We start from the raw sequence: 18,039 nt of genomic DNA on the forward strand, positions 1-18,039 counted from the left end.
TGCGCATTTGTCCAAATCCAATTTTACTATTTTTCTACCTCGTAAATTCCAGTAAGTTTGAAATAGGTATATTTATCTGTACTCATAAACAGATTTGATTTAAACTGGGAAATTATGCTGCACTATTATAAACAAAGAAACACAGATGAGTGTTCCGTTTATTATTCTATCCATATAAAGTGATGTATTATCAGCCTGCTACTAGGCCAAAATGACAAGTCTACGCTTGTTTTGTGGGATTACTGAATTTGCCGATTCCGGACCATCTGGTGTCTTATGCCCCTTTAAAAGTTCAGTGTAGCTATACAATGTTAAAACTGGCTTTCAGTTTATTGTTTATATCGGGTTTGCACGTTTATATGATGGTACTTAAATATTTTCAAAGACATCCATTTAACTATAATTGCCACAAAGCGAATTAAATATACATGTAGTAATGAATGAAAACGTTAGGTCAAGCATGATAGTTATTGTGGTACATACATAACAATATAATAATGCAGTTTAACAATATTCAAATAAACAGAACAAAGAACAAAATAAAGGCAGAATATAAATAATTTATTCCGTTGTTATAATTGACATTTATTCTGTTTAATTAATAATCATGATATACACCATACGGAAGAAGTATAGTAGCGGAATGGCCAAGTAAACACAACTCATATAAAGATCACAGTCGGTACACATGGGAGGCACTATATAGGTTTATACAAAATAATATTCAATCTTAATGCACTATCATGTTTGACGCATTAACCTTTAAACATCGAAACAAAAAAATCCATGATTTGTACACAGATAAAAAATATATATTAACGATGTTTTTGCGCTTCTTTAACTCGGGAATTTCTGCCCACGTGGCTATTTATTAAATAAAAACTAATATTAAGGATCTGTACAAACTTTATATGTTTTTTTTTATATTATTAAAGTCGTAAAAGTTATTTTGTATCAACATATTGTGTGCCCCCTTCAACCTCAACCTAGTTAAAAATAACACAATACTAGTACAGTAATATTTGATTGTCACTATAATACGACAGATCAGTAATTGAAGATTGTCGGAGTTATATTCTAAGTAAATATGTTTGGAAAAATGTCTAAAAAATCCAAAAAATACCCAACAAACTATTAAAGATTAAACTATCAACTTAATAAAATGTCCAAAAAGATTGGTAATATAACTATGGTGAATTTCATTAACAAGAAATTATGTAAGCGGTAAAGAAATCTATTTAATGTTGTTCTCAGCAATGTCACAAAAGGAATTTGACAACACTGAAAAGTCAGGACCGTAGCCATAGTAAGGCAGGAACGTATTCATAGCAAGTGAGGGACGTAGTCATCGTAAATCAGGAACGTAGGCATAGTGTATCAGAAACGCAGCGATAGTAAATCAGGAACGTAGCCAAAGTATATGAGGAAAATCGCCATAGTAAGTCAGGAGCGTAGCCACAGTATATGAGGAACGCAGCCACAGTAAGTCAGGAACGCAGCCATAGTAAATGTGGAACGTAGCCACAGTATATGAGGAACGTAGCCATAGTAAGTCGGGAACGTTCCCATAGTAAGTCAGAAACGTAGCCATAGTATATGAGGAAAGTAGCCACAGAAAGTCAGGAACGTAGCCATAGTAAGTCAGGAACGTAGCCATAGTAAGTCAGAAACGTAGCCATAGTAAGTCAGGAACATAGCATAGTAAGTCAGGAACGTAGCCATAGTATATGAGGAACGTAGCCACAGTATATGAGGAACGTAGCCATAGTATATGAGGAACGTAGCCACAGTATATGAAGAACGTAGCCATAGTATATGAGGAACGTAGCCACAGTATATGAGGAACGTAGCCATAGTAAGTCAGGAACGTAGCCACAGTATATAAGGAACGTAGCCACAGTAAGTCATGAACGTAGCCATAGTAAGTCAGGAACGTAGCCATAGTAAGTCAGGAACGTAGCCACAGTAAGTCAGGAACGTAGCCATAGTAAGTCAGGAACGTAGCCATAGTAAGTCAGGAAAGTAGCCATAGTAAGTCAGGAACGTAGCCATAGTAAGTCAGGAACGTAGCCATAGTAAGTCAGGAACGTAGCCATAGTAAGTCAGGAACGTAGCCATAGTAAGTCAGGAACGTAGCCACAATAAGTCAGGAACGTAGCCATAGTAAGTCAGGAACGTAGCCACAGTAAGTCAGGAACGTAGCCATAGTAAGTCAGGAACGTAGCCACAATAAGTCAGGAACGTAGCCATAGTAAGTCAGGAACGTAGCCACAGTAAGTCAGGAACGTAGTCATAGTAAGTCAGGAACGTAGCCATAGTAAGTCAGGAACGTAGCGTCAGTTTCTCATACCGCTAAAACCGTAATGGTATATTTTCCTACGATATAACCTTTCTTCCTGCAACGTAAATGGACAGGATATTTCGATCGTCGCCTGAAACAAACAATATAGGTTGTAAGCCGTAAACAGAAAATGTTTGTAAATGATGCGTTCTTAAAATCATTCAAGTTTAAAATCTTAAGGGTGTATCCTATTGTTGGATATTTGTAACCCCGGGTGCGTTTCCGGGTGCGTATATTAAGAGTCTGCACAGACAAGCCCAGTAGTCAACAAATATCAACCCTTTGAAGAGGCACGGGGAAAGGATCCGAAATATATCGAACGAGAAACACATTAACGTACAAACATTACATACAAACCACACAGGCATCAACATTATTGTGTAAATAAATCATGTCATTATTGCCTTGAACGCTCTGTGCAACATAGGTTCACTGGTGCACGAGTTCCAGAGTGGATTCAAGCATAGTCCCCTTACCATTGTAGAGGTATTTGTCCACACTATCACTGAATGAGTCGTCCGGCAATACATCAACATGCGAGCCGTCCGCTGACGGGTCTATCAGAAGGGCATCGAAGTCTTTACCCACAGCAAAGTTCCCTATACGGTTGTCCAAGCCCAGTGCTGAAACAAACACGAGGTTAAGGCGATACAGCGTTAATACATTAGACTGGGGTGTGCCCATTATATACTTGTTACCTTAACAAAGAGTCGATTTGTTACTAGGAATTGTAAACGTGCTATAATTATGTTATCTTTATCTTGCATATTGAATTACAAACTCATCCAATACCTGACGAGTTACATGAAAGTACATCCGCAATAGCCGACAACTTAAATTTATGCGATTATTACATCTCCTTAGATTCATAAACGCTAAAGTTTTATAAAAAGAAAATCCAGTTTTAGTCAACATTTACTGCATTGTATACAAAAACACATAGTAAATAATGTACACGGAACTAGACTTTACCATTTGAAAGAAGTTTCGTGTTGCCCTTTACTGATCGGAGTGGAGTTTGGACAGACAAGGCACGAACACGGATGTTCTAAATCAAGCAATTAACGCTCACAGTTAATACCAACCACTGTTTCCCTCTTGTGTTTCGAAGGACATGTTAATAATAAAGGGAGATAACTCATGTAGGCCTATACTAGATTGATGTTACCTGTACCCTGCGCTTTAGAAACTATTTCCCTTTTACTAGCTACCGTTCCGTTATATTCGTGTTTATTGATGTCATTGGTCAGGTAGTTTGTTGACAAAACATTTTTCCTTCCATGTTGAAAGTTTCAGAGTTCTATTGGTATGTGACATTATCTATTATGGGTTTGCTTATTTTCCAATGTTCACTGTTTTAGCTTATATGATAATTTAAACATCCATGAACAACCTTTGTTTTTAATTCATTAAATCACACTATTGCATATTTCGTACATCTGTAAAGGGATATAGTTAAAGAAAGAACTACATCATTTATAAAACCTTTCACAAGTTCATGTATACATACGTAGTATTATTTGATATTTATTATCTAATTAGTTGGCAATGTCGTAGTCACAATAATGCGCATTTAGGGATTTATTTAACGATTTTGGACATTCATTTTGTTTCCTTAACAAAATGAATGCCCAGATGTTAAACATAAATCGTCAAAGACTCTGAAGCGGCTGTTTATATGGACTAGCAATGTCATTAACCCAAAAAGTGCGTTTAAGGGCCTGTATTCCGTATGATGAAATAGGGGAAAACAGAAAATTGTCGAAAACTGACATAAACTTGGTATCGATGTGTACATTGCATTGAAACTTACTAACTGAACACTCTTACTTGTAAGTAATAATATAGCGAAACAACATGCATTGAATTTCACTGGTGCAAAACAGAGTTAAGTCTCACTTATCATGTAACTACTGTAGCGCAGCTATTGTAAATGGAGCCTTGTTATCTCGATACTTTGATCCACGAACCGATATAAGCACGCATACATGTATATGACATAGTGTTTTTATACACTTTTGGCTCCTCCTCGCGCAGCTATTCGAAAAGCAGCTTTATATGTATTTAATACATGATAATATGTTCGATTTAATTACCCCTGGTTTAAGCTTTAGAAGTTCACTTCACATACTGTACAGACCTTTTGCGCCCCCTAGCGTAGCCAGTCGGAATGCCTCGTGAACAGACAGGGCCTTGTAGTTGGCATGCTCAGCCTCGATGTGATGGATGTTGGAGACGAACACGGCAGTACGTATGGCGTTCAGCATGGAGGGATGGTAACCACCAGATATGTCTTGGAAACAAGAGTAATAATACATCGTATAATTTATTCAACGTGAGTATCAAAATGATGACATCATTTGGGAGATGTCAGCCAAAATACCAGCGGATAAAAGCTGTCCATTTATATACCCCATATTCCGATATCTTGTCATTGCAAAAAAAGTAAAACAGACACAGGAAATTATTCAAGCCATTTCCTACCTGTTCCAAGCCCGACTTTGATTCTTGCTTCTTCTAGTCTCCGTAAATCAAGTACGCCGCTCCGTATTCTAGAAATACGGTAACTCAGTATAGGGTAAACGTTACATCATGGTTTGTCTATCTAGATATAATTTTGTTATTTGTAGTAACAGATGATACATCATATTCATACTGGATCAAAATTTTGATTCACAATATTTCTGCAAACAGTCCTTTTCTGGCCAAAAATATAAGTCCTGATAAAGATCGATAATCATAGAATGTTTCAAATTAAGAAAAGGTTATCGTACGAAAAGTTGGAGTTTGGACAATGTGAGATGGCAGAGTTACGGGCCTTGATAAGCGCGATCTCGTTGTCACTGAGGTAGATTCCGTGGGCAAGCACCATCTGAAGAGCCAGAATAATATTTGTTATTATAAATGCCATTCTGGACAAGCATAGTAGCATTTTTCCTTGTTAGAGGTATACCGGATTTTAATCGAAAGGTCTGTTGTGGTAATCATTTGAGAAATAAGCAACACTATTGAAATAGGAAGCTAATACCGTATTTTCGTTCAAGCAACAAATATCATAAAGTGATTTAAAAAATATATATTTCAAGACAATTTGGACAGAACAGGTTAGTTAGAAGCTCGGCAAAGACACAGGGCCGGTAATCATAAACACCTCAAGTCATTTCCTCACTTTAGTTAAATTTCTAACTGATCGCATTTGACTTCATAAATTAACAATATCTAAACAACATTATCTTCCTTAATTGTAGCTAATAAACATACTTATGTTACACACACTTGTTTTTTTCTTTAAAAAATGATTATAAAAAGTATGAAATCAACTGAAGTTAAGAATGAATGTTTATGTTTTATGAATGCTTAATGCTACGTTTACACTATGTTCCCGGTGGCCACGGCAGCCCCGTTTGCCCGAAACGTATTGCGCCGTGGGATTTTGGCCATTTTTGTCTCCATAAACAAGTTGTGTTACGTTGTTCTAAGTTTCCTCACGTTTTATTAAGGTAACCGTGACAAGCCGTAGGTGCGAAAAAGTGGTTCGTCCAAGGCGCACTAAGGTCCGGGCGCGGTCTACCAGGGATGCATGTACGTTGCGTCCCGGTCCGATACGTTCTGATAGGATCCCTCACGTTGTTCACGTCTTCATCCAGGTCTGATGCGTTTTCCACGTTTTGTCAAGGCCTCCTTTGCATCGAACGCGAACACCGCAGAGCTTTGGAATACGTTTGTGTCCACGGTATAAAGAAAATCCCCCAGGCAACAGCAATCACTGTATCAGAATACTTCGACAAGATTAAACATGAATTCCCAAGATGAAGAAGATTTTGTGTTTTCACCGCAAATGAAACGTAACGAAACGGCTATCGTCCACCCTAGCTTGCAGTGAAAACCGTGACAAAACGGAGCACAACATGACAAAACTAGAAAGGAACTTCAGATGCCGGGGATTACATATGATTCCCGCCCCCCTACGGACGATTTATAAGTTGTGTAACGGCCAATTACGTACTGTCACGTACTGTCACGTGTCATTGCGTTTACCCCGTTTTACTACGACCTACTACGTTTCTCATCCACACCGGGCTGCCGTGGCAAATTTTTTGACAGTTTAAAATTCTGGCCCGGCATGCACGGCAATAACGGTCTGTCACGTTTGCATATCCCGTTACCCCGCGCTGTCTCGCGTTTATCCCGTTTTCTCCACGGTTGTCTGAAACGGGGCTGCCGTGGCCACCAGGAACATAGTGTAAACGTAGCATAAAGTCCTGGTATTCAACAAGATTTATCATCCTTGCCTTGTCTGTAAGTAGACCGGCCTTGTCATACACCGCGGCATACGATTCACACCCAGGGAAGGTCTCGCCCACTATCCGGACCTCGTCTCGAGTCTCGCAGATGTGCGTCTAAAAGATAAATCATGTTTTATTTCATGATACACTAAACAGTATGTCCAAGAGTATACACATTATAAAACGTACATTAATTGTTATACAAAATAAGTCATAGGTCGTAAGACATGATGTATTTACAGCAAAAGGATATAGGTCTAAAAGATATGACAGCAATTAAAGTCAAACTCATTTGGAATGATATGCAGATGTGTGTGTGTCCGAACAATAAGAAGGTTGAAACGTCATACACATCTTGCAAGAGGCATCAGGAAGAGAGTGGTCAGGTTGTATATGGTTAAAGTGTCCGCATTCCACCAAACGGATTGCTCGTTTGAGAGCCAATATGAGAACGTCCTCTTAGTGTATAGTTAATACAATGAAACCTGATTTTGGCTGAGGACGTTTTGACTATTTATAGTAGATAAATAAGGGCAGATTTGTTTACATTCGGAGCTCCTCGGCCATTTTTTCAAAAACAACCTCGGATGTATATGGACGGTTTACATACTTAAAAAGTGGTACGTTTAAGTCCGCTGCAAATAGATCGCGTAGTAATCTTATTTAGTAGTTAAAATTTATGACTTAACTCTTGGGAATCGTAATTATGTTTGCAATAATACACTTCACTGGCAATCAATTTAAACTGAGAGCAATGAATACAACTCTTAAACACTACATTTAATAAATGCTTTTATTAAAAAAAATACGGACTACTTCAACAGATGTACCGGCATACATCCGAGGTTGTTTTTGAAAAAATGGCCGAGGAGCTCCGAATGATTTGTTTAGTCAACACACTTCCATTTTCTGCGTAATTATCTATAATATTCTATTCCTCTCGGTTCCTCACCTCACCAAGATCTAATTAAGATTTTTCAGCTTGCTTTCCTACAAATGCACATTAATGGTGCAACATTATGAACGTATTTAATTAAATAGAGTGGTATTTTCATTTGCACTACTTTAAAGCACATAACACCATACGTTTTATTTTGTTAACCCGGCGCATAAATTATTTTAATAGGTCATATCAAAAAGGAGGTCCGATGATACCTGCTTTCAATTTGCGGTACTAAATTGAAGTCTGAAGGCCTGCGGCTTACATCCTAAAGATAGGGAATTGCTTAATAATTGGCTACTTGGCTTGTCCCTGTACTTTCCACTGTTTAAATAAGCATGTTTGAGCGGGACAATCTGCTGGATTTCAAAGAAAAATATCGATTAAATCCTCTTTTGTGTACTGTAACATAAACCGAAAATGTTTCTGAATCGTATACCTGAATTGGGAGATCGTACGCCTTGGCAAGATCACCAAGTTTGGACATCAGTTCCTGGCAGCAGGACAGGGCGAACCGCGGCGTTACTATGGGTGTGATATGTGGATACTGGAAATAGATAAAGAGTTCTGATCTTTGAGATAATAAACACTTATAAATAAAGATAAAGAGTTCGTAATTAGATGGTGAGCATGTGTATCGTTGACATCTAAGAAATGTTTATGCTAACAAATATAAGTATGCTCGTGTTAACAAAACAGATAGATTAATTACTATTAGCTAAACATTTACTCTCATGAACAATACAAAAACACGTGTGCTTAAAATAAGATGTGCATTGAGCATTTTATAAATACATTTTCAATTAAAACTAAACTCACATTTCGTTTTTTAACTTCTTCAATATATCTGAAAAGAAAAGAGATGGCAACAGTTTTAACGCATGATGTTCAGACATAGTTAACGGGTTAATAGAAATATAAGATATGTTTGTCAAACAGTATGGTCTTGCGTGAAACTCTCTTAGAAATATTTAAGAGATGATTCAGTCGCGGAGTTTTGCGAAGAAATGCATTGAGTTATTTACCTTTATCCTATTGACCTCAAAATCAAAAGGGGTCAACACACCACTGAAAGGTCATGGTCATATATCAAACCGTTCTCGAAAAATAAGATTGTTCACCTTGACCTTGATCTTAAATCAAGTGACCCCGAAAACAAAAAGAGGTCATTAACTGGTCAATGCGGACAAAAATTCGATAAGACTGTCAACCATGATCGTGACATTTGAACAAGTGACATTAACACAGAAAGGTGCATGTTTGGTCGAGGACAGTATGGCACTGCAGATCGGGGGTAAAGGTAAAACTGTTCTCACGTTTCGAATGTGTTATGCCACCCTTCAGAGGTATACGCCAGATATTGGCAGGCAAGAAATTGTACGTAAAAATGATAAATTGTATATACAAAACACATTTCAGGCAAGAACACATCAAGAAAAGTCAACATAATCAATAAATTAATACTACTTTATACCATAGAAATGTCATGGAAAAAAACGTTATAGCTTATTAATACGTACCTACAATAAGACGTTACTGAATCAATTCACCTTTTAGTTTCTGAGAGAGATTCTTCTACTGAGGATTCAATATAGAAGTCCGGGGAACCAATGTTCATGTTTACCTTTCCCACGTAAGCCCGTTGCCCGTATTCGTCTGGAAATGGAGACAGCATATTATATACCATTCGGAAATCCCCGGATATTTCCCATCCGAGGTTGTTTTCCATGGAAAATGACCGAGGTGTTCCAAATGACCATATACAGATGACATTTGGGCGAGTCATGCCTATTTCGATGTAAGTTTAGTTATACTTAATTTTGTTAAACAAAACTAGCTTGTTGTTTAGGATGAAGTTTAGTATATATTGCACGATTCGTCAAATGTGAATTTTAGTTTTCGCAAATATAATAATACTGCACGGCATGCCGTAATACGCTTTGTTTTAAGACTGTCGTAAAAAAACAAATAATTACAGTTTAATCGATCATGTTTATTTAACCATCTAATACACTTTAAGGCACATCAGAATGATTGAATTCTAAGCCGTGATTCATTGTGTTATACATCCCAAGTCAAAACAACGTTTTTCTAAGGGTGCATTGTAGTGTAGGATAATGCGGGCAAAGAGCTATATATATGCCTCTGTTTCTGCGTGTTTTGACCAGGAAGCATGATATCTAAAAATGCAAGTGAAAGGGATTCATCAGTGAATCACCACTTACTTATGACGTCACAGAGCAACAGTGTGGCGTCTGTGTGTAGGGTGGCGAAGTAGCAGCCCGTCGTTGTGCCGTTCCGTAACACCCGCCTCTGGTTGAATAAGACAGACATGTATGTACTCGTATTACGTTGTTCTTTAACGAAAAGGATATAAGTAAAATATTGAAAAGGGATCGCTATCTAAGCCTCGTTGTTGCACCAAAAAGAATGACAATTATTCGGAAAATGAACCCAAGACAAATCTATATTCTGCATCATCAACCGACAATGTAACATATCACCAAAATATCAACCAATTGAACAAGCAATATCTTAGAGAACATCATTTCTTTAGCGTATTTTATCAGAATAGAATCTGTTAACCAGACAAACGAATACAGATTTTTACAGACAACACATAGGTGTGCCTTATTCTTAATACGTCATCATATGTCTATAAGAACACACTTAAGTAACACTATTACTCTTTCACACCACCCACCACAGCTTTTCTGTAAACCATATCTGCGTACTTGAGGTCGCTAAACTTGGCCTCAGTGGGGAATGTGTATGTCTGAAGCCAGTCCAGCAGCCCCATATCCAGCCCCTTTCCGCAGTTGGGATACTGAGGGGCATGAAGGTGGGTGTCCACAAATCCAGGGCACAGAAACTGACTGGAAAGTAAAGCGAAGGTAAACACTAAGGGTAATCCATTATACAGATAACAAGAGCCTAGCAGAGCCATTGGCAGCGCTCGTCTGTTTTTTTCTGTTTTTGACAAAAAGGGTATCAATCAATATGCTTTTATTAAGAGTTATGGTCCTTGCTATACATGTGTATATTGTTTCTGGTAACACGCGGATCAAGTTTCATTGGAATATCTTTAACTTCTTTTGAGTTATATCCAAGGTGAACTGTTTCGCCCGACGCCGATGCCGCAAAGGCCAGGGGTATTCCTTTAACCTGAAGAAGTATTATTTTATTTTAATGTAAATAAATGAATATTTTAAGTCGCTTTTTTACTTTATATAACGGTTCTATTGATTGTACTTATAAATCATGTTGAAGTATTCAACATAGAATTTGACCACCTCATGAATAAATAAATACTTTTCTACGTGGTATTTGAATTCGCTGTTGCTGAAGAGATACGAAGTTCTCATTAATACTGATATGTTCGTCGCGTTTAGGTATAAGTTGATCACATGATTATTTCTTGCATATGCGCGGGCGATTTGGGGCAAATGGTTGGACAGTCATTGGTTACGATATGTTTGCAAAGATCGTTCCGACGTTCGTTGAACCAGGCAGACGAAACGCGACATGACCTTCAATTGCGTATGGCAGTGCATATCTTGAACATCGTTAACATAAAATCAACAATTTATGCACAATATATGCGTGGCAGTTGCAAATGACCTCGCCCTGCACTGGTCTCGAGGAGATTATGAAAATATGATTAGGCTCAGTGCCAGATATATGCTCAGTTCATTCGAACCGCAAACTTAGTTCCTGTGGTTTATAAAATTATAATCATAACAGATTTAGAGCTTAATATCAAAGTAAAGACATTCATTTGCGTTTGAAATATTAAGATTTTAAGGAAGCAATATCCATAAATAGCTCTGAATGATTACATTCAAATGCGGATTTCTATAACGAGATATTTTTTGCCATATGTAAAGTAAAATCAATTCAATATTGTATAAAGAAAATGCTATTGACTATTGTTAAGTATGCTTACCCCTTTTTCAGATATGTTATGTCTGTTTGTGGTATTCCAAACTCCTTTATTTTCTCGGAGAGTGCATCTTCGTTTTCAATGAAAACAATCTAAAACATTCAATATTGTGTTAATGTGAAATTCTTTATACAAACAAATGTACTTGTATGCATCTCTTGATTACTGTTTCTTTTAAATGGTCATATTTTTCATATTTGGTAACATCAATACTACCCTTTTTGGGCTTTTAACTCCAGCTATTGTGGCTAATACCGTTCACGTTCACTCAACTCAAAACACATTTTATTTTTTCATTATTAAGTTTACCTCTGACAAATACATGGACAATAAGCCATTTGACAAATATGATATGAGGGGTAAGTTTTAACATGAAGTTAGTTTATAAATATAATGAAGAACGAATTAGAAAAAAGAAAATGATAAAAAAAAAATGCGCCGGCAATATGATTGAACCCTGAGTACTCTTGGTCTGCTGTATTGGACCACACCCACTATAGAAAGTTACTTCCCCGGGGTAATATGTAACAACACCATGTGTCAAAAATGACAAAAAAATAAATCGTTGCAAATTGTTCACCTACACATTTATCAAAGGACCCATTTACTATGCTTGGTAAATACTGGTATTGAAGCTGAAAACGACCTATAACTTGCCTACATGTAAGTAATGAACGTACACATATTCAAAAATATTGTAAACATTTGTAGTTTGAAGACAAAGAACACTTCATATCGAGATTACAACTTACCTTTCCTTCTTTGACGCCAATGCATTTGTGTTGCATTATTTCAAGTGGTTCTGCATCGGTTGAGTGAACTAGCGCTCCACACATCACAAACCCAGTCTCATCCATGCTGGCCAATTTTGCAATTTAATCTGAAAACCAATAAGTAGTAGGCTTAATAATAATAATAATAATAATAATAATAATAATAATAATAATAATACAAATAATAATAATAATAATAATAATAATAAAGTAATAATAATAATAATAATAATAATAATAATAATAATAATAATAATAATAATTATTATTATTAACAAAGTAATATTACTAATAATAGAAAAATAATAAATAATATGAATATGTTTTTCCATCGGATAATGATTAACAAGAACAACAACATTTGAACCATGTACATACATAAATGCAATGAGTACCTTTTCAATTAAATAGAAAATATGAAGATCACTAAAATCATATCAGTGAAATGAACAAATGTAATCAGTCAAACATAACATTTCAACCCAGGAAAACACGCAAAATATGCATAGGAGCGCTGTGGCGATGCATCACTTAGTTGTATATATTAACATCAAGGTTTTACTCCTTACGTAAATACAGATCAATACAATAAACCGTCTTCTCATGTATGTAAGGTTTTTATACACTGAGGTGAGTTTTATATCCAAGTTAGTCAACGCTTTAATAATCACGTTCAGCATCTAAAAACCAAACGTAAACTTCTCAACACAAACCACTTGAATGCAATCTAATGTTGAAACAATCAATACCGTTAAAGGTCTTGCGCTCAAAAACCTATACTCTTATGACAAGTGAAAGTTATATTCACGAGTGCGCTAGTATGTCTGTCCTTACCTCGGTGCTCGTAAATGAAATGGAGACAATCCTTAAGATCATTATGACTATGTTATAATTTGATCGTTATTTGTTTTACGACATTCTATATGTATATATATGTTTGTATTAATAAGTTAAAAACGGCATACGACATTAAAAGCGGACATTGACAAAGCTGTACGAAACAGACGCATTATATAGATAGTTACTAGACTCGTAATCAGCTGATTATGCGTTCGACTGTGCAATTGTTCGTGAAAGACAATGCATTGATTATTTAAAACCCTGATTGGAGGTTAATATCCATTAGTGGTATTAATTCGATGAATAAAAATTGAAATTAGAAGAAATAATATTAAAATATTGAGGATTTATTTATGATTGGTTTCCAGTTACGTTTTATATCGAAGTCGATCGATAACATTTTACTGTAAGCAAAAATAAACCCACTCAGCAATTAAAATGCTCGACATATTCGGAAGTATAATGCACCAGTCAATTGTAACCACGCCCCCCCCCCAGGTCCGGGGGTATACCGGGGATAGCCGGGGAAATGGGCCGTGTTTTTTACCTTTCAGGTGGCCCCGCAGTGCCGGGTAACTGCGGTGGTTTTGTCTTCGCTTTAAATATAGCGGGGAATGAGCCTTACCTAGGGTCCCTGGGGGTGCTGGGGCATTTGGCGGGGATTTTACCATCTGTTCGTCCCACGCAGGGCGATGATTTTAGCCGGGGTTGGCTGGACGGAAAGTCAGGGTCCCCGCTTTTCCGGACCTGGGGGGGGGGCGCCATGCTTGGTTACAATTGACTGGTGCATAAGTGTACATAAATGCATTTAGTAGTAAAATAGTTCCTTTCGTATAAATAATGAAACTATATTTTATATCTATTATATATCATTTAACCAATTACTTTTAATTGAAACAAACAGAAAAAAAGCTACAGAATCAAGTAATATGTAACCTACCTACTAACCAATATTATCCGATTAATGTTACGATTTGTAGTTTTAAGATATAGGTCGCTGGGTTTAATTGTGCCATTGCTGATTTTAGCAAAGATTACATTACACATGAACTACTGTATCGCCGACTTAATAAAATACACCGTGTTTAAATAAGATATGAACTTCCACACTTTTACTATCCTGTGAAACAAGTGCCTTTATATCACAGTCATAGACCTGTATACAGTTTAGTATATCACTGTCATAGACCTGAATACAGTTTAGAAAGAACGCTTCCTACCTGACTGGTAAAGGTAAATTCCTATAATGTTTGTCACTGTTCTAATGGATAACAATGACCATGCACTTAGGCTAATACACTTTAATTTTAGGTTTACATACACACAGCGAATCAGTGTGTACATTGTATCTTGTTCTCCCTTTTATGAAACTATAACCTGCCATAAGTTCATTCCCATATGAAGGAAAGTGGCGATGTTCTGATAAAATATGTGATTTTGCAATAAAGGCATAGGACCATGCACTACGTAATGGTTATGTTTAAGTTTGCTTTACGCTTAATGCACCAGTCAATTGTAACCACGCCCCACCCCCCCCAGGTCCGGGGGTATACAGGGGATAGCCGGGGAAAAGGGCCGTGTTTTTACTTTCCAGGTGGCCCCGCAGGGCCGGGTGACCGCGGTAGTTTTGTCATAGCGCCAAATTTAGCGGAGATTGGGCCTTATATAGAGTCTCTGGGGTGCGGGGGGCATTTGGCCGGGGTTTAACCATCAGTTTGTTCCCCCCAGTCGGGAATTTTACCCGGGGTTGGCTGGACCGAAAGTCAAAGTCCCCGGACCTGTGGGGGCCGTGGTTACAATTGACTGGTGCATAACCATTATTTCGACATTTATCAGGCGGGGAACCATCGTATGAAGGCGGGTACTTTTTGGAGACAGATATGCGATTTCGTTGGCGGAAAAAGTAGATTATAATCTAAATTTTATGAGACCGTGCAGAAAGATTGAATGAGATAACACATCGTGCATGTAAAATCTCGTATTATTATTCGACGCATAAATCAGTGTACCTTCAGACGTATAGTTCGTGTGGGTTTTAAATAGTGTGGCCTACTACAGGTCACCGTACCCACTTTCAACCACTCGGGACTTTGACCCAACCATTATGCAGGCGTTGCCTTAAATTAATGTATATAGGACGAACTAACCAGTAAGAAAAGTGGTATTTCGGTTCACAAGAGTTTAACTTTGTTGTCAAAATTCCGTTCCCATACTTAAAATTGCATGAAAATGATTTAAAAACACAACTGAGAAAATTGGTATGTCTGATAAATAACCTAATAAAGGATAAAGGACAGAGAGAATATTCACCATGAACGGTCATAGCCGAGCCAATTAGCCTGGTTGACCTACGGCGACCAGTGTGCAGTAACAAACACTGTCTGACAAGTTATTGTTGAACCATACAAAGAAGACTGCGGGGATAATGCGAGCTTGTGAATATAAATTTTTATCCCCGACAAAGGAATACATAGATATAATGATGACCTATAAACTTTTATATGTGCTTCTATAATGAAATGTATATGTCTATGCGTTATATGATATATGTTTATTCGAGTAATATGCAATTGTACATGCAAAGACAAATTTAATTAAAAGTATTCCAGACGTGCACCAGTGCATTGTACTCGAACAAACAGCCTTTCGCATTTTTAATGTAACATCTTCTGTTAAAGTCACACAGTAGGCTTCGTTGGTGCACAAATGAAAAAAACTCATACTAATAAGTAGTCAACATAATAGTTCCTCCAATAAGAATGCAAAGTACTGCACATTCATTAATTCCCTTTTATCAGCCGTTATTGTTTGTAATCAGGTGAAGCGGTAGATATAAACAGTGTTAGTGGGTAGTCTACACAGTATCATGTAGACCACTAAAAAGTCATAGATTGTTAGTATGCATTTACACAAGACAAATGGTCATGCGACTGCGTCGTAACAAACCATTTATTTCTGTGAGTATGTTCTTTTATAACATAAGCATGTTGCATATCATGTAACCTAAAATAATAATAAATCTAGTTTTGTTTTGATTTGATTTGAACAACCTTTACCCATTTACTGAATGGTTACAGTTTAACTTTCTGTCTGATACTGAATAGTGTCGACAAAACAGTGAAAAGTTGTCCGATACGGTTACTCAACCAGTAACATTTGAAACTGTAGCGTTGTGGGTTTTTTTATATCAAATTCCGATATTATCATTAAATATGTACTGTATAAAATTATAATGTTACATAACAACTGTACATGTAGATGGCGCAGTGACAAGCGGTATATACCTCGTCTAGTAGTCCAGAGATCTCCGCATTGAATCCTGCTGCCGATCTAAACTTTTAAATGTCTTCATTTAAAAAAATAAAATAATATCAGACCTAAACATGGTATTTCAAACATTTTAATCCCTAGCAGATATATACAACAGCAGTAAAATTAAAAAGGATAAAGTTGTTATCCGTCCGTTTGCTTTATTTGTAAATTATTTACTGTAAAACCCTGCCAAATACTCGCACGGGTGGCTTAATCTTGTCATATAAATGATATATAAGCCAGACAGACAGTGAATACAACTTTCCTTTTAGATAATTATACTGAATAAAAACGAAAATAATGCACCCATATTATTGCCACTGGCATAATGTACATCGAAAATAAATAAATACGTTCTAACACAAGAAACACCAAAGATACTGCACAATTCGTATACTCTGCAAATTACTTAAGAATTTAAAATCACAATAGATTTTCAGTAAAAATAATGTGAGAGAAGTTACCTCCTCGTGATCAATTAGAAATCGTAAATCAACTAAATTTTAAATTTAATCATTTTACCAATATATACAAAGCCTTTAAACAATAGCCTTTTCCTCATAGATACTCATTTATTTTTTTATGGAAGCAAAACAACAATAAATCGTAAATACAACAAACCTAAAAGCCGCAACTTATCCCCGTGTATACCATTGAAGTGGTGTATTCTATTTATGGAAGAAATTAACATTTGAAAAACTTGAAGTTGCTTCCCATACTCGTTTTGGGGAAGAAAAATATTTATGAACTTTGTCACATTCAAATACCTCGTTCATTGTATGTATGAGTTTCGGCTTAAAGTAATAGATCAGTGGCGGCTCCAGTATTTGACGTAAGAGGGGCATAACTTAGGGGCGTAACATTCTGACATGCACCGATATGTATTTGGTTTAAAATGTTAGCGGATGGGGAGGGCGTGTTTGGGGGTATTCTTCTAAAAACTTTTATACAATTTTTATTCCGAAATGGTGCTTTTTGTGCGGCAAAATTGGACGATCTTGGGGGGGGGGGGCGCATGATGCGCTTTCCTCCCCTGGATTCGCAAGTGTAGATATACTGTTAATAGGCAAATATTTGTTAAGTGTGTGCATTCTATAGTGATATTGCTGGGTTATCAATTAAAACTATTCATAATGTGTTCCTTTGATTCTCTTTCGTTACTTGTTCATTTGTATTGTTCACATTATAAATATTTGCTTCTGTCGATTGAATGGATTTTGTTTGCTTATGCTACGTGAACACTTTAATGCAATGTTAGAATAAATGGTTTAACATTTAAGGCCATGATATTGCCCCAACAAACAAAACATATAACAAACATATTTGCCATGCGTTATTTGTATTTTCCCGTCCATGATATACATGTGTAAAGGATGTTTAACGACTTTACTCTAGAACAAATATAGCCGAGCGTGCATTTTGGGGGGGGGGGGGGGGGGGGGTCACTGCTAATCGGGCGTTTTCAAAAACGCAATTTAGCATTTTAACTGACCATGTATGACAGGATAAATGAGTTTATGCATTCATTTATGATTTGTTAAACCTTAATTAGTCCTGATATTACGGTGAAACTGTATTTCAACATACACGCTGAATTCCCGTAA

General features: G+C 36.7%; 1 protein-coding gene across 5 annotated transcripts; it reads right to left on the reverse strand.

Moving 5' to 3' along the window:
* Positions 1 to 551: 551 nt before the first annotated feature.
* On the reverse strand, positions 552 to 17,174 carry LOC128220217 (guanine deaminase-like). 5 transcript variants are annotated; one of them, XM_052928508.1, is made up of 14 exons: positions 17,057 to 17,174; positions 12,263 to 12,390; positions 11,514 to 11,602; positions 10,272 to 10,443; positions 9,793 to 9,880; positions 9,118 to 9,223; positions 8,387 to 8,414; positions 8,007 to 8,114; positions 6,634 to 6,741; positions 5,116 to 5,213; positions 4,826 to 4,893; positions 4,482 to 4,634; positions 2,818 to 2,964; positions 552 to 2,432 (listed from the first exon to the last, which is right to left on the reverse strand). In XM_052928508.1, exons 2-14 carry the CDS (start codon positions 12,365 to 12,367, stop codon positions 2,377 to 2,379), a joined length of 1,326 nt encoding a protein of 441 aa, XP_052784468.1. In that variant the 5' UTR covers positions 12,368 to 12,390; positions 17,057 to 17,174; the 3' UTR covers positions 552 to 2,376. The 5 variants fall into 5 exon arrangements, with proteins under 5 accessions (XP_052784468.1, XP_052784471.1, XP_052784470.1 ...); XM_052928511.1 differs by lacking the exon at positions 17,057 to 17,174 and adding an exon at positions 16,408 to 16,498; XM_052928510.1 differs by lacking the exon at positions 17,057 to 17,174 and adding an exon at positions 14,344 to 14,431.
* Between the last annotated feature and the right edge of the window lie 865 nt (positions 17,175 to 18,039).

The sequence above is a fragment of the Mya arenaria genome, chromosome 15 (genome assembly GCF_026914265.1).
Source record: "Mya arenaria isolate MELC-2E11 chromosome 15, ASM2691426v1".
Lineage (NCBI taxonomy): Eukaryota > Metazoa > Mollusca > Bivalvia > Myida > Myidae > Mya > Mya arenaria.